The sequence below is a fragment of the Python bivittatus genome, unplaced genomic scaffold, assembly GCF_059951505.1.
Source record: "Python bivittatus isolate LINGU-HERP-01145 unplaced genomic scaffold, Pbiv_v1 ctg000580_np1212, whole genome shotgun sequence".
Taxonomy (NCBI): domain Eukaryota; kingdom Metazoa; phylum Chordata; class Lepidosauria; order Squamata; family Pythonidae; genus Python; species Python bivittatus.
The window spans coordinates 14,988,905-15,010,818 of NW_028277087.1; the positions used below are offsets into that span (position 1 = coordinate 14,988,905).

Consider the following 21,914-nt stretch of genomic DNA (forward strand, 5'->3'; position numbering starts at 1 on the left):
TCCCGGACGGCAGCAGAGACGTGCGGAACAGCAGACAAGAGCGGCTCCTGCTGGAGAGAGCGGGGAATCGGCGGCGGCGGGAGCGGCCGTTGGCGCCCGCGCCAGGAGGAGGCGCTGCGGCGCTCGCGAAGCCAAGGCGGGATGGCGTGGCGTGGCGTGGCGTGGCATGGCATGGGATGCGGGAGGGGAGGGGAGGGGAGCAGAGCAGAGCGGGCGAGCGGGGCGCTCGGCCACTCTCGGGCGGAAAAGAGGTCCGGTGGCGGAGGGGCGCAAAAGAGTCTGGGTCTCGCTGTCTTGCTCAGGCTACGCCACAGCGGCTATTCACAGGCGCTATCCCACTACTGATCGGCACGGGAGTTTTGACCTGCTCCGTCTCCGACCTGGGCCGGTTCACCCCTCCTTAGGCAACCTGGTGGCCCCCGGCTCCCCGGGGATCACCATATTGATGCCGAACTTAGTGCGGACACCCGATCGGCATAGCCCACTGCAGCCCAGAACTCCTGAGCTCAAGCGATCCGCCAGCCTCAGCCTCCGGAGTAGCTGGATTACAGGCTCGCGCCACCGCGCCCGGCTGCCGGAGCCGCCCGCCCGCGCTTACTAGAGCCGCTCCGCGCCGTGACGTCACCCGCCGAGGAGGGGGCAGAGGAGGAGCGAGGCCTGCTCGCCCGCCCGCCCGCCCGCCCGCCCGTCTTCTCTGCGCCTGCGCCGCCGGCTCCCAGCCTTGCCCTCGCTTCTTCCTCTGCCTTTCCTCTTCCGCCGCGGCGCCCACCAGTAGCCGGACCAGCGCCATGGGCCACCAGCAGCTCTACTGGAGCCACCCCAGGAAGTTCGGCCAGGGCTCGCGCTCCTGGTGGGTCTCCGACACGCGCACGCCCCCCCCCCCCAGCGCACGCCTTTCGGCCCCAGCGCCGGCCCCGCGTGGCGCGCCAGGCTCTGCAGGAGGCTCGTCCGGGCCTGGCGGCGGCAGGGAGAACCGGGGCGCCCGGCTGGGGACGGAGGGAGGGAGGGAGGGAGGGAAGGAAGGAGGGGGCGGCTGCTGCTGCTGCTGGGACGAGGGGGGCGGGAGCGGCCCGGCCCGGCTCGGCTCACGCGGGTTCTCTCCTTCCGCAGCCGCGTGTGCTCCAACCGTCACGGGCTGATCCGCAAGTACGGCCTCAACATGTGCCGGCAGTGCTTCCGCCAGTACGCCAAGGACATCGGCTTCATTAAGGTGAGCGGGCGGCCCCCAGCCATGCGCTCTTCCCCGGCTGGCACCCCCTTCGTTGGGGCCGCCGCCGCCGCTTGGCTGGCAGTGCCCATGACCTGCTCATCGCTCTCCTGGCTCTAAGGGCTGTCAAAAATATGGTGGAAAAGTATGATAAAGGTTCAGGTGATCACGGGTTAGAATATAGCAAGAAAAGGTGTAGAATTGTGGTCTCCAAAGAAGGAATATTTACTGTTATTTTTTTCTTTTATCTCCTTTTAGTTGGATTAACTCCAGTACTTGAAGATGGCTTGAAAATAGATAGGAGGTTGGCACACCTGAAGGATTTGGCTGGATCAGAGTCTCTTGCCATACTTGTACTGTGTATACAATGGAAAAATTGGGTTTTGTTTATTCCAGTTATAGCAATGTTTTCCTATTAATATGTTACAACCACCAAAATTCTAACCATGTTCACATGTCATCTTTACTATATGTGATTATGAGAATCGGTTTATTTTCTTAGTTCTTCAATAAAAAAAGGAGTTAAAGTAAATTTCAGAGTTGTGTTTGCTAAATGAAACTGCAATCTAAAGGGCATAAAATAAATATATCAATATAGTTGGATATAGTAGCATTTTAATTTTTTAAACAAAATCTGAAAATGAAGTGTAAAATCAGTATTCCCATTTTATCCCTAAAAGCTTGCCCCAGAGTGAGTAAACTGCCACTCCATTGGATTGAATTCCTTATGTACAAATACATGCTACTTTTACTTGTCTTGGATAATAACTCAGAATTTTTCCAGAGATAATACATCAATTTTTTCTGTGGTTTTGTTTTTCTTCAGCTTTGTTGAGTACCCGTTGTCAAAACAGTCTTAGTCAATAGAAGTGAACCATATACTAGCCCACCACATTTCAGTCTAGTGGGCTATATGTATCAAGCATTATGTTTAATTTATGATTTAGTGTATTTTGGGCTTTAAGGATAGTTCTCATTTGCTGTTTTGTTATTGTGATGTATGGTGATGATAACAAGTAACCATAGGGAGTGCTGTGCAGCTCACTGGTACTTACAAACTCAAGTGACTTTTGTGTCGTTTGTATCTTATTTACAGATGCTCACCGGTGAATAGGAGCTTGTCCTGCTTGTTTTCAGCCTGTTTCACAATGTTTTATCCAACCTGGTAGACTTTTTTTTTCCTCCTGAGAATGTGTAATCACTTGAGTACGGGTGATTAAGCTGCTTATTGTTGGAATAGATTGTGCAGCCAGGATGAAACAAGAAAATGCATATGCTTAAAAGAAGGAGCAAATCATATCATCTCACAGTCCGGGATTAGTTTGGTTTCAGATGATATACTGGAATGTGGTTGATAAGCTAACTGAAATTAAGCCATGGTTATATGGTGGCATGACATCTTGCCCAGGGTTAACTTAAACATGGTTTAACCCAATTTCCAGGGTTTGTACAACACAGTTAACTATAAACTAACCCTCCTGCCTAGGTTTGCACAACAAGCCAGACCAAAACATGGTTTCTAGTTGGAGGGGTTGGTACTTCTTGTGAACCCAGCCATTGTGTCAGTCCTCAGCCCAGTCTGACTCATGACTTGGGTTTAGACAGCACAGTAAGCAAATCACAATATGATTTAAAGTTGATGAATTTGAAACTTCAGGGTTATGTATGGCCCCTATAGACTTCTAAAAGTTATTACCCAATTGCAACTTTTAATATGAAGCAAGAATAATGAAACTGGCTGTATTAATGTATGATGTAAATTTAATACAGTTTTTGTCCTTTTTGAGGTGTGACTCCCAACCTGTTACAAGGCTAAGTACAGTCTTCAGTCTGCATACCCTGCTTTTAGTATAGTGTGGAGCCAAGTCTGTTTGTCACAGCTGTGCTAGATGGCGCCTTTTTTTTCTAAGCTGCTCACTTCTGTTTCCTAAAGGACAGGATGAGCTGATAGTTAAGAATAGTGTTTCTCAACCTTAGTGACTTTCAGATGTTTGCCAGCTGGGGAATTCTGGGAGTTGAAGTTCACATACCTTAAAGCTGAGGTTGAGAAACACTGGTTTAGACTACTGTAATCCACTTTACATAGTGCTGCCTTTAAAGTCCACTCAAGCCGTAGATAGTCCAGAATGCATCAACCTATGTGCTAATTGCTACTTGTCGCTGGAATCATATTACACCTATGTTACAGGTCCTACATTGGCTGCTGATTAGCTTCTGAGTATAATTTAAACTGCTGTTTTTGACTTGTTAAGCCCATTATGGTTTGATACCTAGATACCTATAGGACCAGGAATAGCCTGACCTGTTAGATCACCTAGAGAAAAACGTCCAGTGCTCCACTCTGGGGAAATTAAGGAGCTGAAGTCAAGAGGTGCTACTTCTCAGTTGCAGCGCCTCTTCTCTTGAACAGTCTCCTGTGGAAGTGGGCTGGCACCAGTCCTGGCTGTATTCAGGAAGATGCTGAAGACTAAGTTGTTCGAGAGAGCCTTCCAACCAGTATGGGCCCAATTTTTATTTTTATTTTCTTTAGTTCCAGATGTTATTTTTATGATGATTGATATTTAGTCTTGATGTTTTAAGCCTACCATGCATGTTTTGTTTCTATCATTAAAGCCTCTGAAAGTCAATTTGATTGTGGCAGGATAGGAATGTAATAAATAAAATCAGGCAAATATATTACAGGAAGGCTTCCATAATTAGTATGGCATTGGTGGCTACACCACACTCCCTCCACCCAACGTGTTTCGAAAATAAGGCTCCTGGCTAATCTCAAACGATAAGCAGGCCTGCTGATAATGGGAACAGTTGTTCAGATACTGTCCTCTTAGGACAATATAGGCTGCATATATTTCCAAATTACACCTGGAAAGAAAATGGACACCTGTGAACAACTTTAAACACTGCACTGTTAAAATAGGTCTTGTCTGATAATGTGTCTAAAGCACGTGAACAGTTGATTTTCTGAATCCTTTTCCTAGACAGACCACGTGTATGTCCTAGCTTTTAAATAGAGAAGGATTATTGTAAATTACTGTGGGATTATTTTGTCTAGAAATATTTTTATTGTCCTGACCATAAGAGCAAGACATAAGTAGTAGTCCCCTTTCTTTCAAAGAAAGTGCAGTGATCTGCTACAAAGGAGATCCTTGCCTCTCCTGATTATGTGCCATCAAGTCGTTTTCAGCTCTTAGCAATCACATTTTCTCCATGGTGATCTGTCCCTAACCTGGTCTTTCAGGTCTTCTAACTCATTGCCACTGTAACTAACTCCATCCATTTTGCTGCTGGTCATCCTCTTCTCTTCCTTCCATCTTTCATTAGAGCCTTCTCCAGGGTGGTAAGTCTTTGCAGGATAATTTGAGCCTCACCTGACTGGGTAGAAAAAGGAGTTTCAAGAGATTACTAGACACACTTCAGAGATACCTCCTTACCTAAACAGAAACAGAAAGACCAAAGGCAGGCAAAAAAGCAGTGGGACCGGGAGCAACTTTTGACTTCCTGCTGGGTTCCCCATTGGATTTTGGACGCATTCTGTAAGTTAGCCTATTTGAGGTCCAGTACCTTGGTTCAAAAAATTATTGTCCTATGATACACTTTCATTCAATTAAAGGTTACAGACAAACAGACCCAAGAGTTTTAGTAATATATAGATACTTTTTAGTCATGTATTTATTGGAAAGTCCAAATTGGAATAATAGCTAACATGCCTACCAACAAATCCACGAACACTACAACATATAGACAAATATAATGGCTGGGTTCATATAGCCACATTTTAAACATGGTTTGTTGAATAAGCCACAACCAGATGAGTTCATACATTGCACTAAGCCATAATCCATGCTTTACCACGCACAATAGCTACAGTTACCCAGTATTTAAACCAAAATCAAACCGCATTATACCTTAGTGTAATGAACCCTGCCTATAATTAAATTTCTTCTCAGAAAGCAAACAAGGCCATATTTAAAAATTTAAAAAACTTATCTTCCTTTAATCATCATGATTTCAGAACTAAGTATCATTCTGTAGGTATGTCAGACTTCTGACTCTTCTAATCCCAAATCATAATACTGTATTACTGGTTGCCAATTTCCATGCTTGACTAAACATTTGAAGTTTTTACTTTGTTCTTAGAAAGGCAATTCCCAATTTCAACACGTGTGAAGAATCAAACCTGTGAGGAAAATTCAAAGGCATCCTGGAAAGAACAGAATATATTAAGGAATGTCACATTAACCAAGTGTGCACAGCCCAAGGCCTGGGGCTGCATGTACTCTTCCAATAGTCTAGTGCAAAGCCCCTTGAAAATTGTTATTGCAGTTTTAATTTACAGAAGAGAAAAATATAATCTGAATACTTCAGTTATTATGAAAAGTGGTATTAATCTGAAAATACTTCCAAGCATAACAGGCAAACCCATTAATTGTCATTTTACTACCAAGAAAATAGTAGATAATTTTAATGCAGATTTCTTCAATCATTAGAACTGAAGAGAAAAAATGAAACCAGCTTGAACATAAGGCAGCTTAATACATCGTATATATTTAAACATTATACATAATTGGCCCTATGCTATAGGTATGCTCTATTGTTTTGTCTGAATTGTAAATCATTGTGATTTAATTTGAAAGTTGTGTCTATTCTCTATACCTGCACTCATTAAGCCAATAGAATGGTAATTATAGGTATATAAGCCTCTCTACAATTGTATAATTTTTGGGGTCCTGCCAGTTCTGGGACTATACCATCTTTGGTGCTGGATAGGGTGGCACTGCCGCAGTCAGGCCCAGTGGGCAAACTGGTGGTCCTCCTAGACTCGCGACTCCTGCTTGAAGAGGACCTTTGCACAGCTTCATGTTGTGCGTCAATTGCATTGTTTCTTGGATCGGGAGGCTCTGCTCTGCTCACAGTCACTCATGCCCTAGTCACCTCCAGATTGGACTCCTGTAATGTGCTGTACATGGGACTGCCCTTGAAGAATATCTGGAAGTTTCAGCTGGTGCAGAATGTGGCAGCGCGGGCAGTTATGTGTGCTCCTAAAAGAGCACGTTACACCTCTGCTTCACAAGTTGCATTGGCTGCCTGTTTACTTCTGGGTCCAATTCAAGATGCTGGTTTTGACCTTTAAAGCCCTTCATGGCATGGGGCTGGGTTATCTGAGAGTCCACCTCTCCCTGATTTTATCAGCCGGTCCCCTTAGATCCAGCACGGAAGGTATGCTATGAGTTCCATTGGCCAGGGAGTTGCATTTGGTGAGTCCCAGGTGGTGGGCCTTCTCTGCCGTGGCTCCCTCCCTGTGGAACATTCTCCCCCCTGAAGTGGGGCTCACCCCTTCCCTGCTGTCCTTTAGGAAGTCCCTCAAGACCTGGTTGTGTCATCAGGTCTGGGGTCTTTGGGAACCAGAGACATTCTTAGATGGCTCAACTACAATTGATATTCTGCTCTCTCCATGGGGTTTGTATATTTTTAAAATTTTTGATAATATTTTTAATAATTACTTATTTTTTTATAAATCTATTTTTTTATTGTTGTACACCACCCAGAGTCACTTTGTGTGAGATGGGCAGCTATATAAATGTGACTAATAAATAATAAATTATACCTACGTAGTCTTTAAACTGCCTTTAGAAATGATCATTTTATAAGATACTCTGCAATGAAATCACTTGATTCTGTCAATTTGGAATCTGGAGTTGAAACGGTTCCATTAGTAGAGCGTTCTGGTTTACTGAATGATTTTAAGATACTGAATTGGAGGGCAGGGGCAAGATTCTTAGCGAAAGACAATTCATGGCCTACGTGCTCAGCATTTGTGGTTTATTATAGCTAAGTGGGAAGGAATGTCTAAGTGGGTTTACAAAATTGTAAACACCATTTTGAGAGCTCTAGAGGCTGCAGTAAGTCTGTTTTTGAAGAAACCTAATCTCAAAGATATAAACACCTGGCATTTAGGGCAAACTGCTTGAGCGACTAATATCACCCCGATAGATGAAATTTTGCAGCCTGTATTTATCTGGGTGTTCCTCCCAGTGTGTGTGTTCCTGGATGTGAAATAAGGTCGGCACTCTAATTTCAGTTCTTTCCACACTAAAAGCATTTATAAGTTTACTTTTAATGTGATGTTTCAGTGTGATGATTGTTAAGAGTCAATAATGTAACAAATTAAATTTTAAAAATCAAGTTTATTTTGCTTTGTGTGGATTCTCTGGTGTCAGTGATCTATTTATTCAGCTGAAACTCTGTTCCAATTCTAAGGAGTTATATGGTTTTTCCCTTAAGAGGATTCCCAAATGAGCGTGACACACATATGCTCCTTATTTTTCTTCACTAACAGTTGCTCTACTGGACTGACAGTTCACACAATCTTCTATTTTCATAAAAGCAGACTTATTCTCTCTCTTCCCCATATAGTTTGCTTCCTGTTGCACTAGAGCATATTCTTTGCTTCTCATCCTTTCTGATGGTGTTCATAAAATCTTCCCTTATCCTCCATTTCCCATTCATCACCTGCTTGAATAAAAATAGAAACCCAGTAAGAACCAAACACAGTAGCAAAATTTCAGGGCATTCCTAAATGTATTTATTATTACATTTGCTGTAATTGCCAATTCCCGAAGTAAACGATGCAAATAATTTGCCATTATCTGAATTTTATTCCTCACATTGGCTATGTTCACACAAGACACTTCACTGGATCAGATCAAAGCCTAACAATGATATTAACACAATATGCTATGCTTGGTTAGTGTTAATTTTGGTTAATTTGGGGGGCCGGAAGCTCAGCATGTTTTGTGAATCCAGCCCATCTGAATCATAAATAACCAGTATATGATCTAACTCAGCGTTTCTCAACCTTGACAACTTTACAATGCGGATGGCTGGCTGGGTAATTCTGGGAGTTGAAGTTCATGCATCTTAAAGTTGCCAAGGTTGGGAAACACTGATCTAACCTAAGAAATGTATTCAGTTTAGTAACCAAGTTGTATTGTTTCAACGCAGACACTGAATGACTAGACATGTTTTTCCAGGCAACCCCCTTCTCTCTCTCCACATTCAACTTCTCAGAGTAAATGTAAGTAGTACACATTTTTCCCCTGCAAGACATGCATTTTTCTCCAAATCAGGAGTCACTAATGATTCACCAATGTAGAAGACTCAGTGTCTGCTTACTGAAGGTAAAACAGAAATTAGGGGATTTGCTGCCCTCCTCCCCCACAGGGGACCCTTACAACTCTGAGACAGAAGTCAACTATATACTGAAATACAGTCAGGTCCAGAAATATTGGGACATCGACACAATTCTAACATCTTTGGCTCTATACACCACCACAATGGATTTGGAATGAAACAAACACAATGTGCATTAACTGCAGACTGTCAGCTTTAATTTGAGGGTATGTACATCCAACTCAGGTGAATGGTGTAGGAATTACAACAGTTTGCATATGTGCCTCCCACTTGGTAAGGGACCAAAAGTAATGGGACAATTGGCTTCTCAGCTGTTCCATGGCCAGGTGTGTGATATCCCCTCAGTACCCCAATTATAATGTGCAGATAAAAGGCCCAGAGTTCATTTCAAGTGTGCTATTTGCATGTGGAATCTGTTGCTGTCAACTCTCAAGATGAGATCCAAAGAGCTGTCACTATCAGTGAAGCAAGCCATCATTAGGCTGAAGAAACAAAACAAACCCATCAGAGAGATAGCAAGAACATTAGGCGTGGCCAAAACAACTGTTTGGAACATTCTCAAAAAGAAGGAACGCACCAGTGAGCTCAGCAACACCAAAAGACCCGGGAGACAACGGAAAACAACTGTGGTGGATGACCGAAGAATTCGTTCCCTGGTGAAGAAAACACCCTTCACAACAGTTGGCCAGATCAAGAACACTCTCCAGGAGGTAGGTGTATGTGTGTCAAAGTCAACAATCAAAAGAAAACTTCACCAGAGTGAATACAGAGGGTTCACCACAAGATGTAAACCATTGGTGAGCCTCAAAAACAGGAAGGCCAGATTAGAGTTTGCCAAATGACATCTAAAAACGGCTTCAGAGTTCTGGAACAACATCCTATGGACAGATGAGACCAAGATCCACTTGTACCAGAGTGATGGGAAGAGAAGAGTATGGAGAAGGAAAGGAACTGCTCATGATCCTAAGCATACCACCTCATCAGTGAAGCATGGTGGTGGTAGTGTCATGGCGTGGGCATGTATGGCTGCCAATGGAACTGGTTCTCTTGTATTTATTGATGATGTGACTGCTGACAAAAGCAGCAGGATGAATTCTGCAGTGTTTCGGGCAATATTATCTGCTCACATTCAGCCAAATGCTGCAGAACTCATTGGACGGCGCTTCACAGTACAGGTGGACAATGACCCAAAGCATACTGCAAAAGCAACCAAAGAGTTTTTGAAGGGACAGAAGTGGAATGTTATGCAATGGCCAAGTCAATCACCTGACCTGAATCCCATTGAGCATGCATTTCACTTGCTGAAGACAAAACTGAAAGGAAAATGTGCCAAGAACAAGCAGGAACTGAAGACAGTTGCAGTAGAGGCCTGGCAGAGCATCACCAGGGATGAAACCCAGCGTCTGGTGATGTCTATGCGTTCCAGACTTCAGGCTGTGATTGACTGCAACGGATTTGCAACCAAGTATTAAAAAGGGAAAGTTTGATGTATGATTATTATTCTGTCCCATTACTTTTGGTCCCTTAACAAGTGGAAGGCACATATGCAAACTGTTGTAATTCCTACACCGTTCACCTGAGTTGGATGTACATACCCTCAAATTAAAGCTGACAGTCTGCAGTTAACGCACATTGTGTTTGTTTCATTCCAAATCCATTGTGGTGGTGTATAGAGCCAAAGATGTTAGAATTGTGTCGATGTCCCAATATTTCTGGACCTGACTGTAGCTACCTGGGGAGCTTTCTCCTTCTACCAAGCCAGTTCCCATTGATTCTTCAGTTTCTTCCAAGCATGAGAGGCCATCAGATTTAGGGGAGTGGACACCCTTTTGTAGAGGAAATGAATTATTCCAACTGATTTTAATTAAAATAAATTGTTTAATGATTGCAGTCCTTGTTCATTTTAACTGGTTTTTTGTTGGTGGTTTGATCCAGAGATGGGAATATTCAGTTTGGGCAACATAGCTGAACATGTCCCTTTCCAAGAAGAATCAAGGAATGCTTTGCAGGAACAGGCCAGTATTCTGTATAGTCTGTCTCCATATCTGGTCACCATCTCCCAGATGTCTTTGGGAAGCTCATTTCTTTCCTATGTCTCTCTCTCCACAACAATAGTGTGGAACAAGGGTTGAACTGTTCTGTTGTGCAGGATAGTTAAGATGGTGTTGTGTATACGGAATGGGGAGACTTAGGTTCAAATCCATCCTTACTCCTGGAAACCCACTGATCTCTGTAGACAGATCATTCTCAGCCCAACCTATCTCATAGGGGTATTGTTATAGGGATAAAATGGAGATCTTCATGTAAGCTATCTCTTGGAGAAAGGGCAAGATAGAAATCTAACAAAACACATTTATAAAATACATTTTCTCATTCCTGTAAGTTGCCAAGGTAAATATATTTCCTTGGCAACTGTTTGCATCAACAGTTAGTAAATATGTTGTCTAACTTTGCTTTAGCAATTGGCTGGGTAAGTCACTTAGGAACAATAATAATAATTTAAAAAACCACAGCCTTCTTAGTAATCATCCTGACAAATCGTCCAGGATCACCCAGGCCTATGCTTGTCTATTATTCCCATGTGCCTGTATTTCCCGGAAAAAGGTGTATAGAATAGGCTAAAGGCATTCAAGACTAAAAATGTGGCTTCCAACTACATTAATATGCAACTAGAAGGGTAATCAGGTATAATGTAACTTAATAAATAGTTCTCAGTATGTGTTGGTGCTGGTCAGAGAAAAATGTTTAACTTGTAAAATGAACTAGAAATACAGGCAAAGTTATACATTTATGAAACAGAAATCAAACACACAGATATGAAATGAATAACTGGTGTGATGATATGTCTTGTGAAAAAAATACTAGAAGTCTAGTTGGTTGCAATCTGTTTGCAAAGGCAACTGCAATTTCATGCTGCATTAGCAAAAATATAGTTAATTATTTCAATTTATTATACATTGGTAAGATTCTGACTCCAGTATTGTGTACAGTTATGAGCACTCTTTAAAAAGGAGTCAAAGAACCTAGAATTAAGTCCTATGAAGAGAGAATGAAGGAATGGCTTATATTGAGAAGGATGGCACATAAAGAAGGCAAAGACCTGTTTTCTACAGTGCAGGGTATGGAATAATTGATTATTTCCTGAGTGACAGGAAATCAGCTTCCAACTAAATATAAAAAAATACTTCCAAAGTGATTTGATGGTGGAACCCATTATTTTGGGTGGTGCTGGGCTCACCTTTACGTGACATATTCAAGCAACAATGCTTTAAGCTGGACCCCCACAATGAGCAGGGAGATGATTTGGCTAGCCAAAATGACCCTTTCCTTTCAATTCCATGCTCCTAAGATATAACTGTTTATTCTTGTAACATTCCAGCTACATACACAATGTAAAATAACTCAATATAAAATCAGTTAAAAACGAGGAGACTCTCAACTTCCTATATGTATAATCTGCTGAAGAATCATTAATAACAATAAAGAAACTTGTTGGGCATTATTTATCAAACCATAACTGTACCTACTTTCACCATCCCTATTGTACTGTTCAGGCTTTTAGTATGTACTGTATCCCTTTTATCTCAAAAAATGCAAATGAACTTGAGCATATTTCTGGGTGGGGGGGGAGAAAAAAACAGCATAAAATCTTAAATCTATGTAACTAGATTTAGGGGTGCCTCCAATTCCATACATGGTCTATTTAGAGTTATTTACAGTATGGTGCAAAAATTTTAGGCAGGTGTGAAAAAATGCTATAAAGTAAGAATACTTTCAAAAATATATATTGTAATTGTTTATGCTTATCAATTTACAAAATGCAAAGTGAGTGAACAGAAGAGAAATCTAAATCAAATCAATATTTGATGTGATTACCCTTTGGCTTCAAACCAGCATCAATTCTTACACTTGCACACTTTGTACACTTGCACAAAGTCAGGGATCTTGTAGGATTAGAGTCAGGTGAATGATTAACCAATTATACCAAGCAGGTGCTAATGATCATCAATTTCATATGTAGGTTGAAACACAGTCATTAACTGAAACAGAAACAGCTGTATAGGCGGCTTAAAACTGGGTGTTCCTCACCCTCTGCTACTAAGGTGAGGTTGTGGAGGACAGTTTCATGTCACAGGTCATACACCATGGCAAGACTGAGCACAGCAACAAGACACAAGATAGTTAGACTGCATCAGCAAGGTCTCTCCCAGGCAAAAATTTCAAAGCAGACTGGGCTTTCAAGATGTGCTGTTCAAGCTCTTTTGAAGAAGCACAAAGAAACAGGCAATGTTGAGGACTGTAGATGCAGTGGTCGACCAAGGAAACTTAATGGAGCAGATGAAATACACATCATGCTTACTTCCCTTTGACATTGGAAGATGTCCAGCAGTGCCATCAGCACGGAACTGGTGGAAACCAGTGGGACCCAGGTACACCCATCTACTGTCTGGAGAAGTCTGCCCAGAAGTGGTCTTCATGGAAGAATTGTGGCCAAAAAGCCATACCTCCGATGTGGAAACAAGGCTAAGCAACTCAACTATGTACAGAAACATAGGAACTGGGGTGCAGAAAAATGGCAGCAGGCGCTTTGGACTGGTGAGTCAAAATTTGAAATATTTGGCTGTAGCAGGAGGCAGTTTGTTCACCAAAGGGCTGGAGAGAGGTACAATAATGAGTGTCTGCAGGCAACAGTGAAGCATGGTGGAGGTTCCTTGCAAGTTTGGGGCTGCATTTCTGCAAATGGAGTTGGAGATTTGGTCAGGATCAATGGTGTCCTGAATGCTGAGAAATACAGGCAGATACTTATCCATCATGCCATACCATCAGGGAGGCGTGTGATTGGCCCCAAATTTATTCTGCAGCAGGACAATGACCCCAAACATACAGCCAATGTCATTAAGAACTATCTTCAGTGTAAAGGAGTAGTAGTCCTGGAAGTGATGGTTTGGCCCCCACAGAACCCTGCTCTCAACATCATCAAGTCTGCCTGGGATTACATGAAGAGACAGAAGGATTTGAGGCAGCCTACATCCACAGGAGACCTGTGGTTAGTTCTCCAAGATGTTGGAACAACCTACCTGCTGAGTTCCTTCAAAAACTGTGTGCAAGTGTACCTAGAAGAATTGATGCTGTTTTGAAGGCAAAGGGTGGTCACACCAAATATTGATTTGATTTGGGTTTTTCTTCTGTTCGCTCACTTTGCATTTTGTAAATTGATAAACGTAATCAATTACAACATATATTTTTGAAAGCATTCTTACTTTACAGCATTTTTTCACACCTGCTTAAAACTTTTGCACAGTACTGTATATTTAGGTTTCTCTGCCTGTGGGCCTTCACAGCACCATCATAAAACAACCCATTTAAAATGGTCTTCCTCCATAAATAATGAACACACTGGAGCTTCACACCCAGAATGAGGTCTTGCTTCCTAAGGGAGTAAGGCAGCTAATTGTGAATGTCTTTGTACAGAATGTCATGACACAGATACTAGAATTCTAAATCTTCCCAGTCAAAACACCCAACCACTGAAAATCTCTCAGCGCCAGACCAGAGAGTTGTGGCTATGGAAGTCCCATCCCTTCCTGCAATCCTACACTTCATCAAAGCAGTCAGAAGTCCAAAGAGATCCTTGTGGCCAGCGTACCAATTGCTTACTCCAATTCCCCTGAGTGCTCTTTCACAATCCAGTCTTTTACATGGTTTTCTCTCATGATGAGGTAGTGAGGCTTCAGCTCATACTAAAACACTCCCCACTTTTCCCTTCTATGGTATGGATCTTATGATGCTTATTAAGGTTGGCCCTCTGAATAAAGCTTTTCCCACAGTCTGAGCACTCAAATGGTTTCTCCCCAGTGTGGATCCTCTGATGTCGGTTAAGATTTGAATTGCTACTGAATCTTCTCCCGCAGATAGGGCATTTATGTGGCTTCTCTCCTGTGTGGATTCTTTGGTGACGGTAAAGCACTGAACTGGACCGAAAGGTTTTCCCACAAGCAGCACATTCATATGGCTTCTCCCCAGTGTGGGTCCTCTGGTGAATGATGAGCTTAGAGCTAGAAAGAAAGAATTTCCCACAGACCAAGCATTTATGTGCTTTTCCTCCTGTACGACGGTTCTTAACCACAGTGGAGCTCTGATTCAAATTTCTGCCATAGGCTCGGGAGATGTTTTGTTTCTTACCAGTGTCAGTTCCTGTCTGGATTGTGGCTACAATGATAGTCTTGTAATCTCCCCCGTAAAGGGCAGATTCATCTGCTTCACCTCCTGTAAAGGTGCTCTGTTGACATTCCAGTCTCTCCTGACTAGTTGAGGCCTTTTCCTGCACACAACACTGAGGAACAACCTCTTCTGCTTTCCACAGGGACACCTCACAAGGCCCTGCATGCTCAGGATCTTCAGCCACACCTCTCTCTCTCTCTTGTACGGTCATCCATCCCTTACCTGCTTGAGAAAGGAGAGAATTCCAATGACTCACTCCTTGGGCTTGAGAAAAATAGAACTTGAAAACAGGGAAAAAAAGACAGTCAAGAAAAACTAGCTCCCCTCTCAGATCTCATTCAGAAGGAAAAGTAGCAATAGAAAGATGCCACAGGGCACTGAAGATGCCCAGCATTGGCATGTTTCTAACAACTTCTCACTCTGAGCAAAATAGAGCAGACTTGCTAGAATCTTACCTTACTTTAATATATATATAGTTACAAACCAAGTTTAATGCCTCACGGAGAACATGCTCCTACCTCATCTCTACACACAAAAAGACCCTTTAGGGATATGAGAGTAAGTATTATCTTTACCAAGCAGATAGAGCCATATTTCCCTGACCCCTTGTCATGTTTCAAATCCAAGGCAAACCCTGCTCTCCTGGGGGTATTGAGAGCAACTTGTTGGTACTCCTCCTTGGTTCCTCCCTGGGGAAGAAACTCACAACTGACATGTTGATCCACATTCACCGAACCCAAATGGGAAGCCTGCTAACAACAGGCCACATGCAGCCTCTGAATTCTTTTTTGATGGCCCCACAGGCTCCTCCGATCACACTGCTGAATAAACCAGTGTGGCTTGCACCTTTCTGAGACCTGAAACATTCATACAGTGGCCAGTCACCTGAAAAAAAGCTGAACACTTAAAAACAAAACAAAGAATCCTCTCAATGAGAAACAAAACAAAACAAAATCCCTGTTCATATGTATGATGCATCACTATCCTGCCCAAAGGATAGGTCTGCCAGAAACAATTAAATGCAGCTCTTGAACACTTTGTCACTATAAAGAGCTGGATTAAGGAACAGAAGGAACTTTCCAGGACTTCAGGGGTTTCTACCCATTTCCTTCTGACAGGCAGCTTTGGCTGTCTCCCCAATTCTATTCTTTCTTAGAGTAGTCAAACCTCCCTCTATTCCATGTCAGCCTATTGTCTTTTAGTACTGATGGAAGATGTACTACTGAAGGCTACAGCTGAGTTGGGTAGGTATCTGGGTAGTGCAGAGTTGGGAAGTACTCAGATCAGCCTGGAGCTCTTATGGCCACACAGAATGGCTTTGAAGTGTGTTTCCAACCTCAGTTGGAATACTGTGTAGAAAAGGAAACAGTCTCAAGAGAAATACTTTGTAGGATCATCTGCAAAACCTCAGGAACATTCCTGGGCTTTCCCCCCATGTCATTCCTTTCCTTAGAAGGCAATAGAGAAGTTACTGAATGTCAAATCTCTACAGTAACCATTAGGACTGGAGAAGAATAGCCAAGGAACAATCCCTCTGATCTCAAATTAATACGATTTATTAGGAAAAGGTTGAAGTGAGAGCACAAGAATCCTGGCAAGTAACCTTACTCTCAAATATGGATCCTAAATACAGGTAGTCCTTGACTTACATTCGTTCAGCGACCATTCAAAGTTACAACGGTGCTGAAAAAGGAGACTTACAACCAGTCCTTGAAGTTGCGAATATCCCAGCACCCTTGCGGTCACATCTGGGTGACTGGCAATCCATTCTCACTTACGACTGGTTGCCAAGCATCCCGCAATCACATGATCACCATTTGCAACGGTGCAGGTTTCCCCAGAAAGTCAAAGGGGAAGCCGCAGGACAGACTGCAAGTTGCTGGGGTAAGTCTCCCCCACCTGCATATCCTCCCCCTGCCCCTCTGTGCTTGCGCCATGCCAGCCACTCGTGCACCCCTGCGCACCCGACCTGTGGCACACCCCTGTGCACCCTCCCTGATCTGGGTGGAAGCTCTCACGCATCCTCTCTGACCTGTGCGGCACCTCTTGTGCACCCTCCCTGACTCACACGGCACCTCTCACACACCCTCCCTGACTCATGCAGCGCCTATCGCACCACCCTCACATACCCTCCCTGACCCATGCGGTGGCCCTCACGCACCCTTGCGCACCCTCCCTGACCCGCACAGCACCTCATGGACCCTTGTGTACCCTCCCCCTTGCTCTCTCCCTCACCCGACAGCAGCCACTTACCTACCTGCGGGCTTTGGACTTGCAATTTACTGCCAGCTTCCCCACTGACTCTGGTTGTGAGAAGCCAGCAGGAAGTTACCTTGCCTAATAACCATGGGATTCAGTTAATGACAGCAACCAGGACTGCAGGGATTTCTGTCCCTAAGCTTCGTGACAGAAATTCTGGTTCCAATTGCCTGCATAGGCAATTCAAAGATGTTGGATTCTCCCAGTGTAACAGGGAATACACCACTCTCTTCTGAGAAGCCAGGCCAGGCTACACCTGCGTTTCTTTTACATAATAGATGCTAGCTACGCTGTAAGTATGAGAATCCTCTCTTACATCAGGTCTCTCTGAAAAGAAACTTCACCAGAAAGCAGCCCAGCAGGAATTCAGGTTCAAGACATTCCTCTTACCAAACAGGCCAGCATCATGCTCATCTTCCTGCTTGGGTGCTCCGTATAGCTGCTTCTGTTCAGTATCAGCTGCAGCACATTCTGCCCCAGAGAAATTCACAGTCACTTTCTCAAAAGCTACCTGCAACAACAACAACAATAGTCCCAGAGAAAGTGCTAAGACAATCATTAAATACAAGAGTCCAGGTCTGTTCCTCATTCTGTACTTAACTGCGCCCTGAATTTCTTTGAAACTATGCAGATTATCTTTTAGAAATTTTCTGTAAGAGCCAACGCAACGTAACTTGAGAAGGGCCCTGTTGGATCAAGCCGAGGCTGCTTCTCATGGTGGCCTTTGGAGCATTTACAAGCAAGAGATGGAGATCTACTATTTTCTTCCTCTTCAGCTGGTATTCAGCAGCAAGCTGCTCCCAAACCAGAGGTAACATTCTGCCTTTAAGACTGCGGCATCCCTCCATGAATTTAGCTAATCCTCTTTTAAAGCTGTCTAGGCTAGTGGCCATCACTATGTCTTGTGTTAATGAATTCCACAGGGAAATTATGTGCTCTGCAAAGCAGTACTTTCTTTTGTCTGTTCCAACTCTCTTTCCAAATAGTTTCAATGGATGGAAGGAAAAAAAACCCTCTTCCCTGCCCAAGTTCTCCATGCCATGCATGATTTTTAATTGGGCTTTTTGGTCAGATGTACATTCCGCTGTTCCCTTACAAGTTCAGAATAGTGCACATAGCACTTCCTCCTCCAGTCTTCCTCTACATTATCCCGGTGAATTAGGCATGATGGTCTGTCTAACAGACCCCGGGAACAGGGAGGAGGGAGCCCAACCATTACGGAAGAGATTACCAGTCCAGGGGAGGCGGAGTGGGGAGTAACTCTGCTTTAATTATGCTAGGCATACATTGAGCTAGGGAATTACCTTGACAGGCTTTTAAGTTTCTGTTACAATATCTTACTAGCAATAAGGAACTTTCCAGAAATCCAAGTGGCTCTTGATTCCTAAGTTGTCTGCCATGATGGGCTTGACAGTAGGTTAGGCTAAAAGAGTGTGGCTGGCTTAGTTACCCGTCAGCTGTCATGAATGAGGATGGACTTAAACCTGGGTCCCTCCCAATCCAAAACCTTAACTACTATAACATCCTACCTCTTCTATTTTGAGTGGAGTCAAGGTTTTTTTTTTTACCCAATGAGCATCACTTTGAACTGAATTCAACTGGGCCACATTTGCCATTGAATTGATCGTTCATCCAGTCTTCACAATTATATTTGGTTTTCACCACCCTATCATCCACAAACTAGACCACCTCACTAGGTCCCCTCACATCAAGATAATTTGCAAGCAAGTTAAAAAGCATGAGTTCCAACACAGATCCTCGAGGGATTCCACACTTACTTCTTCCCACTGAAACAACTGCCATTTTATTCCTGTTCTTTGCTTTCTTGTTAACAATCCACGAAAAGCCAGACCCTCTTATCCCATAACTGCATTGATGAGGGACATTTTCAAAGGCTTTTTGAAAATCTAGGTACCCAGTATCAACAAAGTCATTTCCACCTACAATCTCCAGGGCCATTTGAAGCTCAGAACACTTCCAATAAGATCAGAACAATGGTTTTAAACTTGAAACCAGAGTGTTTTGAGTTCAAATCATTTTGCATACCACTAGGGGCTGTTACAAACTCATCCTGAAGCCTATAGGGGAGTAGAGATAATGATTCTTGCATTCCTTCATCAAGGTTAAGAAAGCGACAAATCTATTCTGGGAAAGAAAATCAAAATAACCGCACCTTGATTTTGTTTGCTGTAAGAGTGGGAAGAAGGATACTCTGGCAGACTTTCAAGATTCTGTGGAATAGGATTCCTGAAATCCTTGCTCTGTTTTCTGACCTGGCCTCCTTTGAAGAACGGACACAGTCATAATGGCGGCAAAATTCATCAGTTAAAATTGATGCCTTTTGCCTGGAGCTTCCTTTGTCTTCCCTGAGATAAACAAAAATCTAGATCTCAAACGGGCTTTGTGCCACATAAGAACTTCATAAAGAAAAGGTCTCACCTGGGTTGCTTGTCTTTCAATCTCCTGCTGTTTATACAGAAAATCTTCAGCAAGGCTTACAGCCTGGGCACAAGTTTCCGGGCCATGCTGCCGTACCCAGCTCTGGACCTCTGGGGGCAGGATCATCAGGAACTGCTCCAGGACCAGCAGTTCCAAGATCTGCTCTTTTGTGTGTGTCTCAACCTTCAGCCATTGACGGCAAAGTTCTTGGAGTTGGCCATAAACAGCTCTTGGACCCTTGGCCTCCAAGTAGCAGAAACGCCTGAAGTGCTGGCGGCTTTTCTCTCTGCTGACAGCTTCTCCTCGCAAGAGGGCTGCCTTCACCTTTCCGTAATCCTCTCTGTCTCTGCCTTCCAACATGCTGAAGGCCGTCTCAGCTTCTCCACTGAGAGCTGGCAGGAGTCGAGTCACCCATTCTTCTTTGGGCCACCTACAGGCTTTGGCCACTTGCTCAAAGGAGGCTAAAAAAGCTTTGGTGTCATTCCAAGGGGTGGATGCCTCGGACAACTGAAGGATTTCCAGCCCGGAGGGAGGAGATTCCACTGTTTTCAGAAACTCTTGCCACTGGGCTTCCCAGCAATAGGCCAGATACTCTTCTGGTTCTTCTTTAACTGGATGAGTTGTCCTTGTGGAAAATCCTCCATTACTTTCAGATTGAATGGCTTCAGGGCAGTTACTTCCTCCCTCCACGCTGGGTTTGCAATCTAGAGCATCCTGGAGGATATTACAGGTTTTTTCTGTTCCTGTGGATTCCAGCCTTTGTGGATTGCCTGTGGGGTCTTGCTCCTCCATTTTCATCCTTGAGCCCTCTTACAAAGATAGCACTGAATTCTGGGATGGTAGGAAACAGGCCTTCTACAGTAAATGTAGTAATTTGGGCAGTTATGCTAAGCTTTTGCCCAGAAACAGAGCTGGAAACAGGTAAGAAAAAATGAATGGCCCGACTCTGGCACAGAGGTGCTACCATTGCTCATTAAATATACCGGCCATAGAATAAGTACATTTTCAAATTATGTAAAATTAATATTTTATTTCCAAACCTTGTAAATTCTTTATTTCACGCTTTAAGTGAGGAACCTTTTAGAGGATTATGTACAGTCAGGTCTTTATTAATAATGTCCTAAACATAATGATAAGCAAAGACTGGGTATAAAAGTTTAAGAAATCTCATCCTCAACAGATCAATCCAGTTCCAGGCTAACACAGGCCCATGGCCTAGATTCATGTGCCAATTGTGTCTAACCTGGCTTGAGGTAACAAGCCAGAAGCACAAAAGTAAAAGAAGGCAGCCAGTTGGCAATCTTGGGTTTAGTCAAGTGGATTAGAATGGCCCGAGTATGGGAACTACCTGTCTAGAAGAGGGAGTATCCAGGCTGGTCCACGACAGAAAGAAATAGTAACTCCAAGACAGCAGCACCATTAAATTCAATTAGCAGGACTGAGGATCCTTTTCAAAAGTAAGATTTGCATTTTGTGTTTCTCATTTTTGCCCGTTATAACGCATTAGCAGTGTGATAAAATATTACTATCACCTTCATTTCTAGACTGCCCTTCCTAAGCAGCCCCAATGTGGTTTAAATTAACGTTTAAATAATTTAAAACAACATTAAAATCAACAGAAACGCGTAGTAAAACCATTCCAAACTGCTAAACATCCTTAAAAGCCCGGTGAACTCAGTAGCCAGGAATGCACGAAAAGAATATGGAAAAAGCATTACGTTCACACGCTAGGTAGACAGCCATCCTCGCCCCCGCCCCCCCCCACCGCGACCACCTCCCTGCAACCCGCCCCCATACTGCAGCCCATAGAGTTGCTGAAAAGTGTGGGGTGGGGAGGCCTTCCTCGTTCAGAAGGAGCTGGACGAAGGGTCCTGCGCCAGACGGAGGGAGGGGCTGGGTCTCTCCTTTTCTCCCCTCCCTCTCCGGGAAGGCAGTTCTTCCAGCTCACCTCTCCGCGCGACAGCCCCGCTCAGATCTTCCTCGTCTGTTGCTGTTTTTCAGAGCCGAGGCTCACCCTTAATAAAAGTGCATTCACTGCTGTACATAGAGATAGAAAAACGTAAGAGTCACCGAAGACTGCGGTGCTTACCGTTAAATTTCCGGTTTGCTATGCACGTCTTTTCCTTAACTTCACCCAGGGCGGAAGTGGGAGCTACATATTAAAAAAAAAAAATGGGGGGCGGGTGGATTCAGATTTTTCCATTGGTGGTGGGTTAAAATTAAAATAGATTCTCCTGTACTACCATTGGGTTAGCCTGGCTTTTCCTTGGGAAAATAGATCTTCATTGTTATGTTTGATTTTATCGCCTGCTATTCTACGTTTAATTTTACAGTAATTTAACGTTTTGCATTTTTCTACTTGTGGAATCCTTGGTGCTCTGAGCTTGGTTGTTTGCGTGCAGACATTTCATTACCCAACTAGGTAACATCATGAGTGCATTTTTTTAATCTTGTAGGATATTTGGATTATCATTGATTGGGATTATCATTGACTGCATGCTCACGCAGGAACTCAAAGTAGGGGGAAAAATAAGAGTTAATGCTCTTATTAACCAAGGCCTTATTGCATATTATTTTTACCTGACATTTATAAATA

At 43.5% G+C, this 21,914-nt stretch overlaps 2 protein-coding genes and 1 non-coding gene across 8 annotated transcripts; 1 reads left to right on the top strand and 2 right to left on the bottom strand.

Moving 5' to 3' along the window:
• Positions 1-273: 273 nt before the first annotated feature.
• LOC148214671 (signal recognition particle RNA) lies at positions 274-572 on the bottom strand. Its single transcript, XR_015797711.1, has one exon.
• Positions 573-689: 117 nt separating this feature from the next.
• On the top strand, positions 690-1,739 carry LOC103061013 (small ribosomal subunit protein uS14). The gene is made up of 3 exons (XM_088149623.1): positions 690-850; positions 1,111-1,210; positions 1,466-1,739. The coding sequence occupies exons 1-3, from the start codon at positions 789-791 to the stop codon at positions 1,472-1,474; spliced, it is 171 nt and encodes a 56-aa protein (XP_088005749.1). The 5' UTR covers positions 690-788; the 3' UTR covers positions 1,475-1,739.
• Positions 1,740-4,678: 2,939 nt separating this feature from the next.
• On the bottom strand, positions 4,679-21,407 carry LOC103047974 (zinc finger and SCAN domain-containing protein 21-like). 6 transcript variants are annotated; one of them, XM_088149622.1, is made up of 4 exons: positions 19,319-21,260; positions 17,270-17,390; positions 14,582-14,845; positions 4,679-7,717 (listed from the first exon to the last, which is right to left on the bottom strand). In XM_088149622.1, exons 1-4 carry the CDS (start codon positions 20,114-20,116, stop codon positions 7,659-7,661), a joined length of 1,242 nt encoding a protein of 413 aa, XP_088005748.1. In that variant the 5' UTR covers positions 20,117-21,260; the 3' UTR covers positions 4,679-7,658. The 6 variants fall into 6 exon arrangements, with proteins under 6 accessions (XP_088005748.1, XP_088005747.1, XP_088005743.1 ...); XM_088149621.1 differs by having other exon boundaries at positions 4,679-7,720; XM_088149617.1 differs by lacking the exon at positions 4,679-7,717 and adding an exon at positions 21,267-21,407 and having other exon boundaries at positions 11,329-14,845; positions 19,319-20,173.
• Positions 21,408-21,914: the final 507 nt, after the last annotated feature.

Bases quoted from the DNA above. Each gene is read 5' to 3' on its own strand.
- LOC103061013 (XM_088149623.1), top strand. From the start codon at position 789: ATGGGCCACCAGCAGCTCTACTGGAGCCACCCCAGGAAGTTCGGCCAG. The intron at 851-1,110 runs GTGGGTCTCCGA...CTCCTTCCGCAG, and splicing joins GGCCAGGGCTCGCGCTCCTG to CCGCGTGTGCTCCAACCGTC.
- LOC103047974 (XM_088149617.1), bottom strand. From the start codon at position 20,116: ATGAAAATGGAGGAGCAAGACCCCACAGGCAATCCACAAAGGCTGGAA. The intron at 17,391-19,318 runs GTGAGACCTTTT...TTGTTGTTGCAG, and splicing joins TTGAAAGACAAGCAACCCAG to GTAGCTTTTGAGAAAGTGAC. The intron at 14,846-17,269 runs GTAAGAGGAATG...TCCTTTCTCAAG, and splicing joins GCATGATGCTGGCCTGTTTG to CAGGTAAGGGATGGATGACC.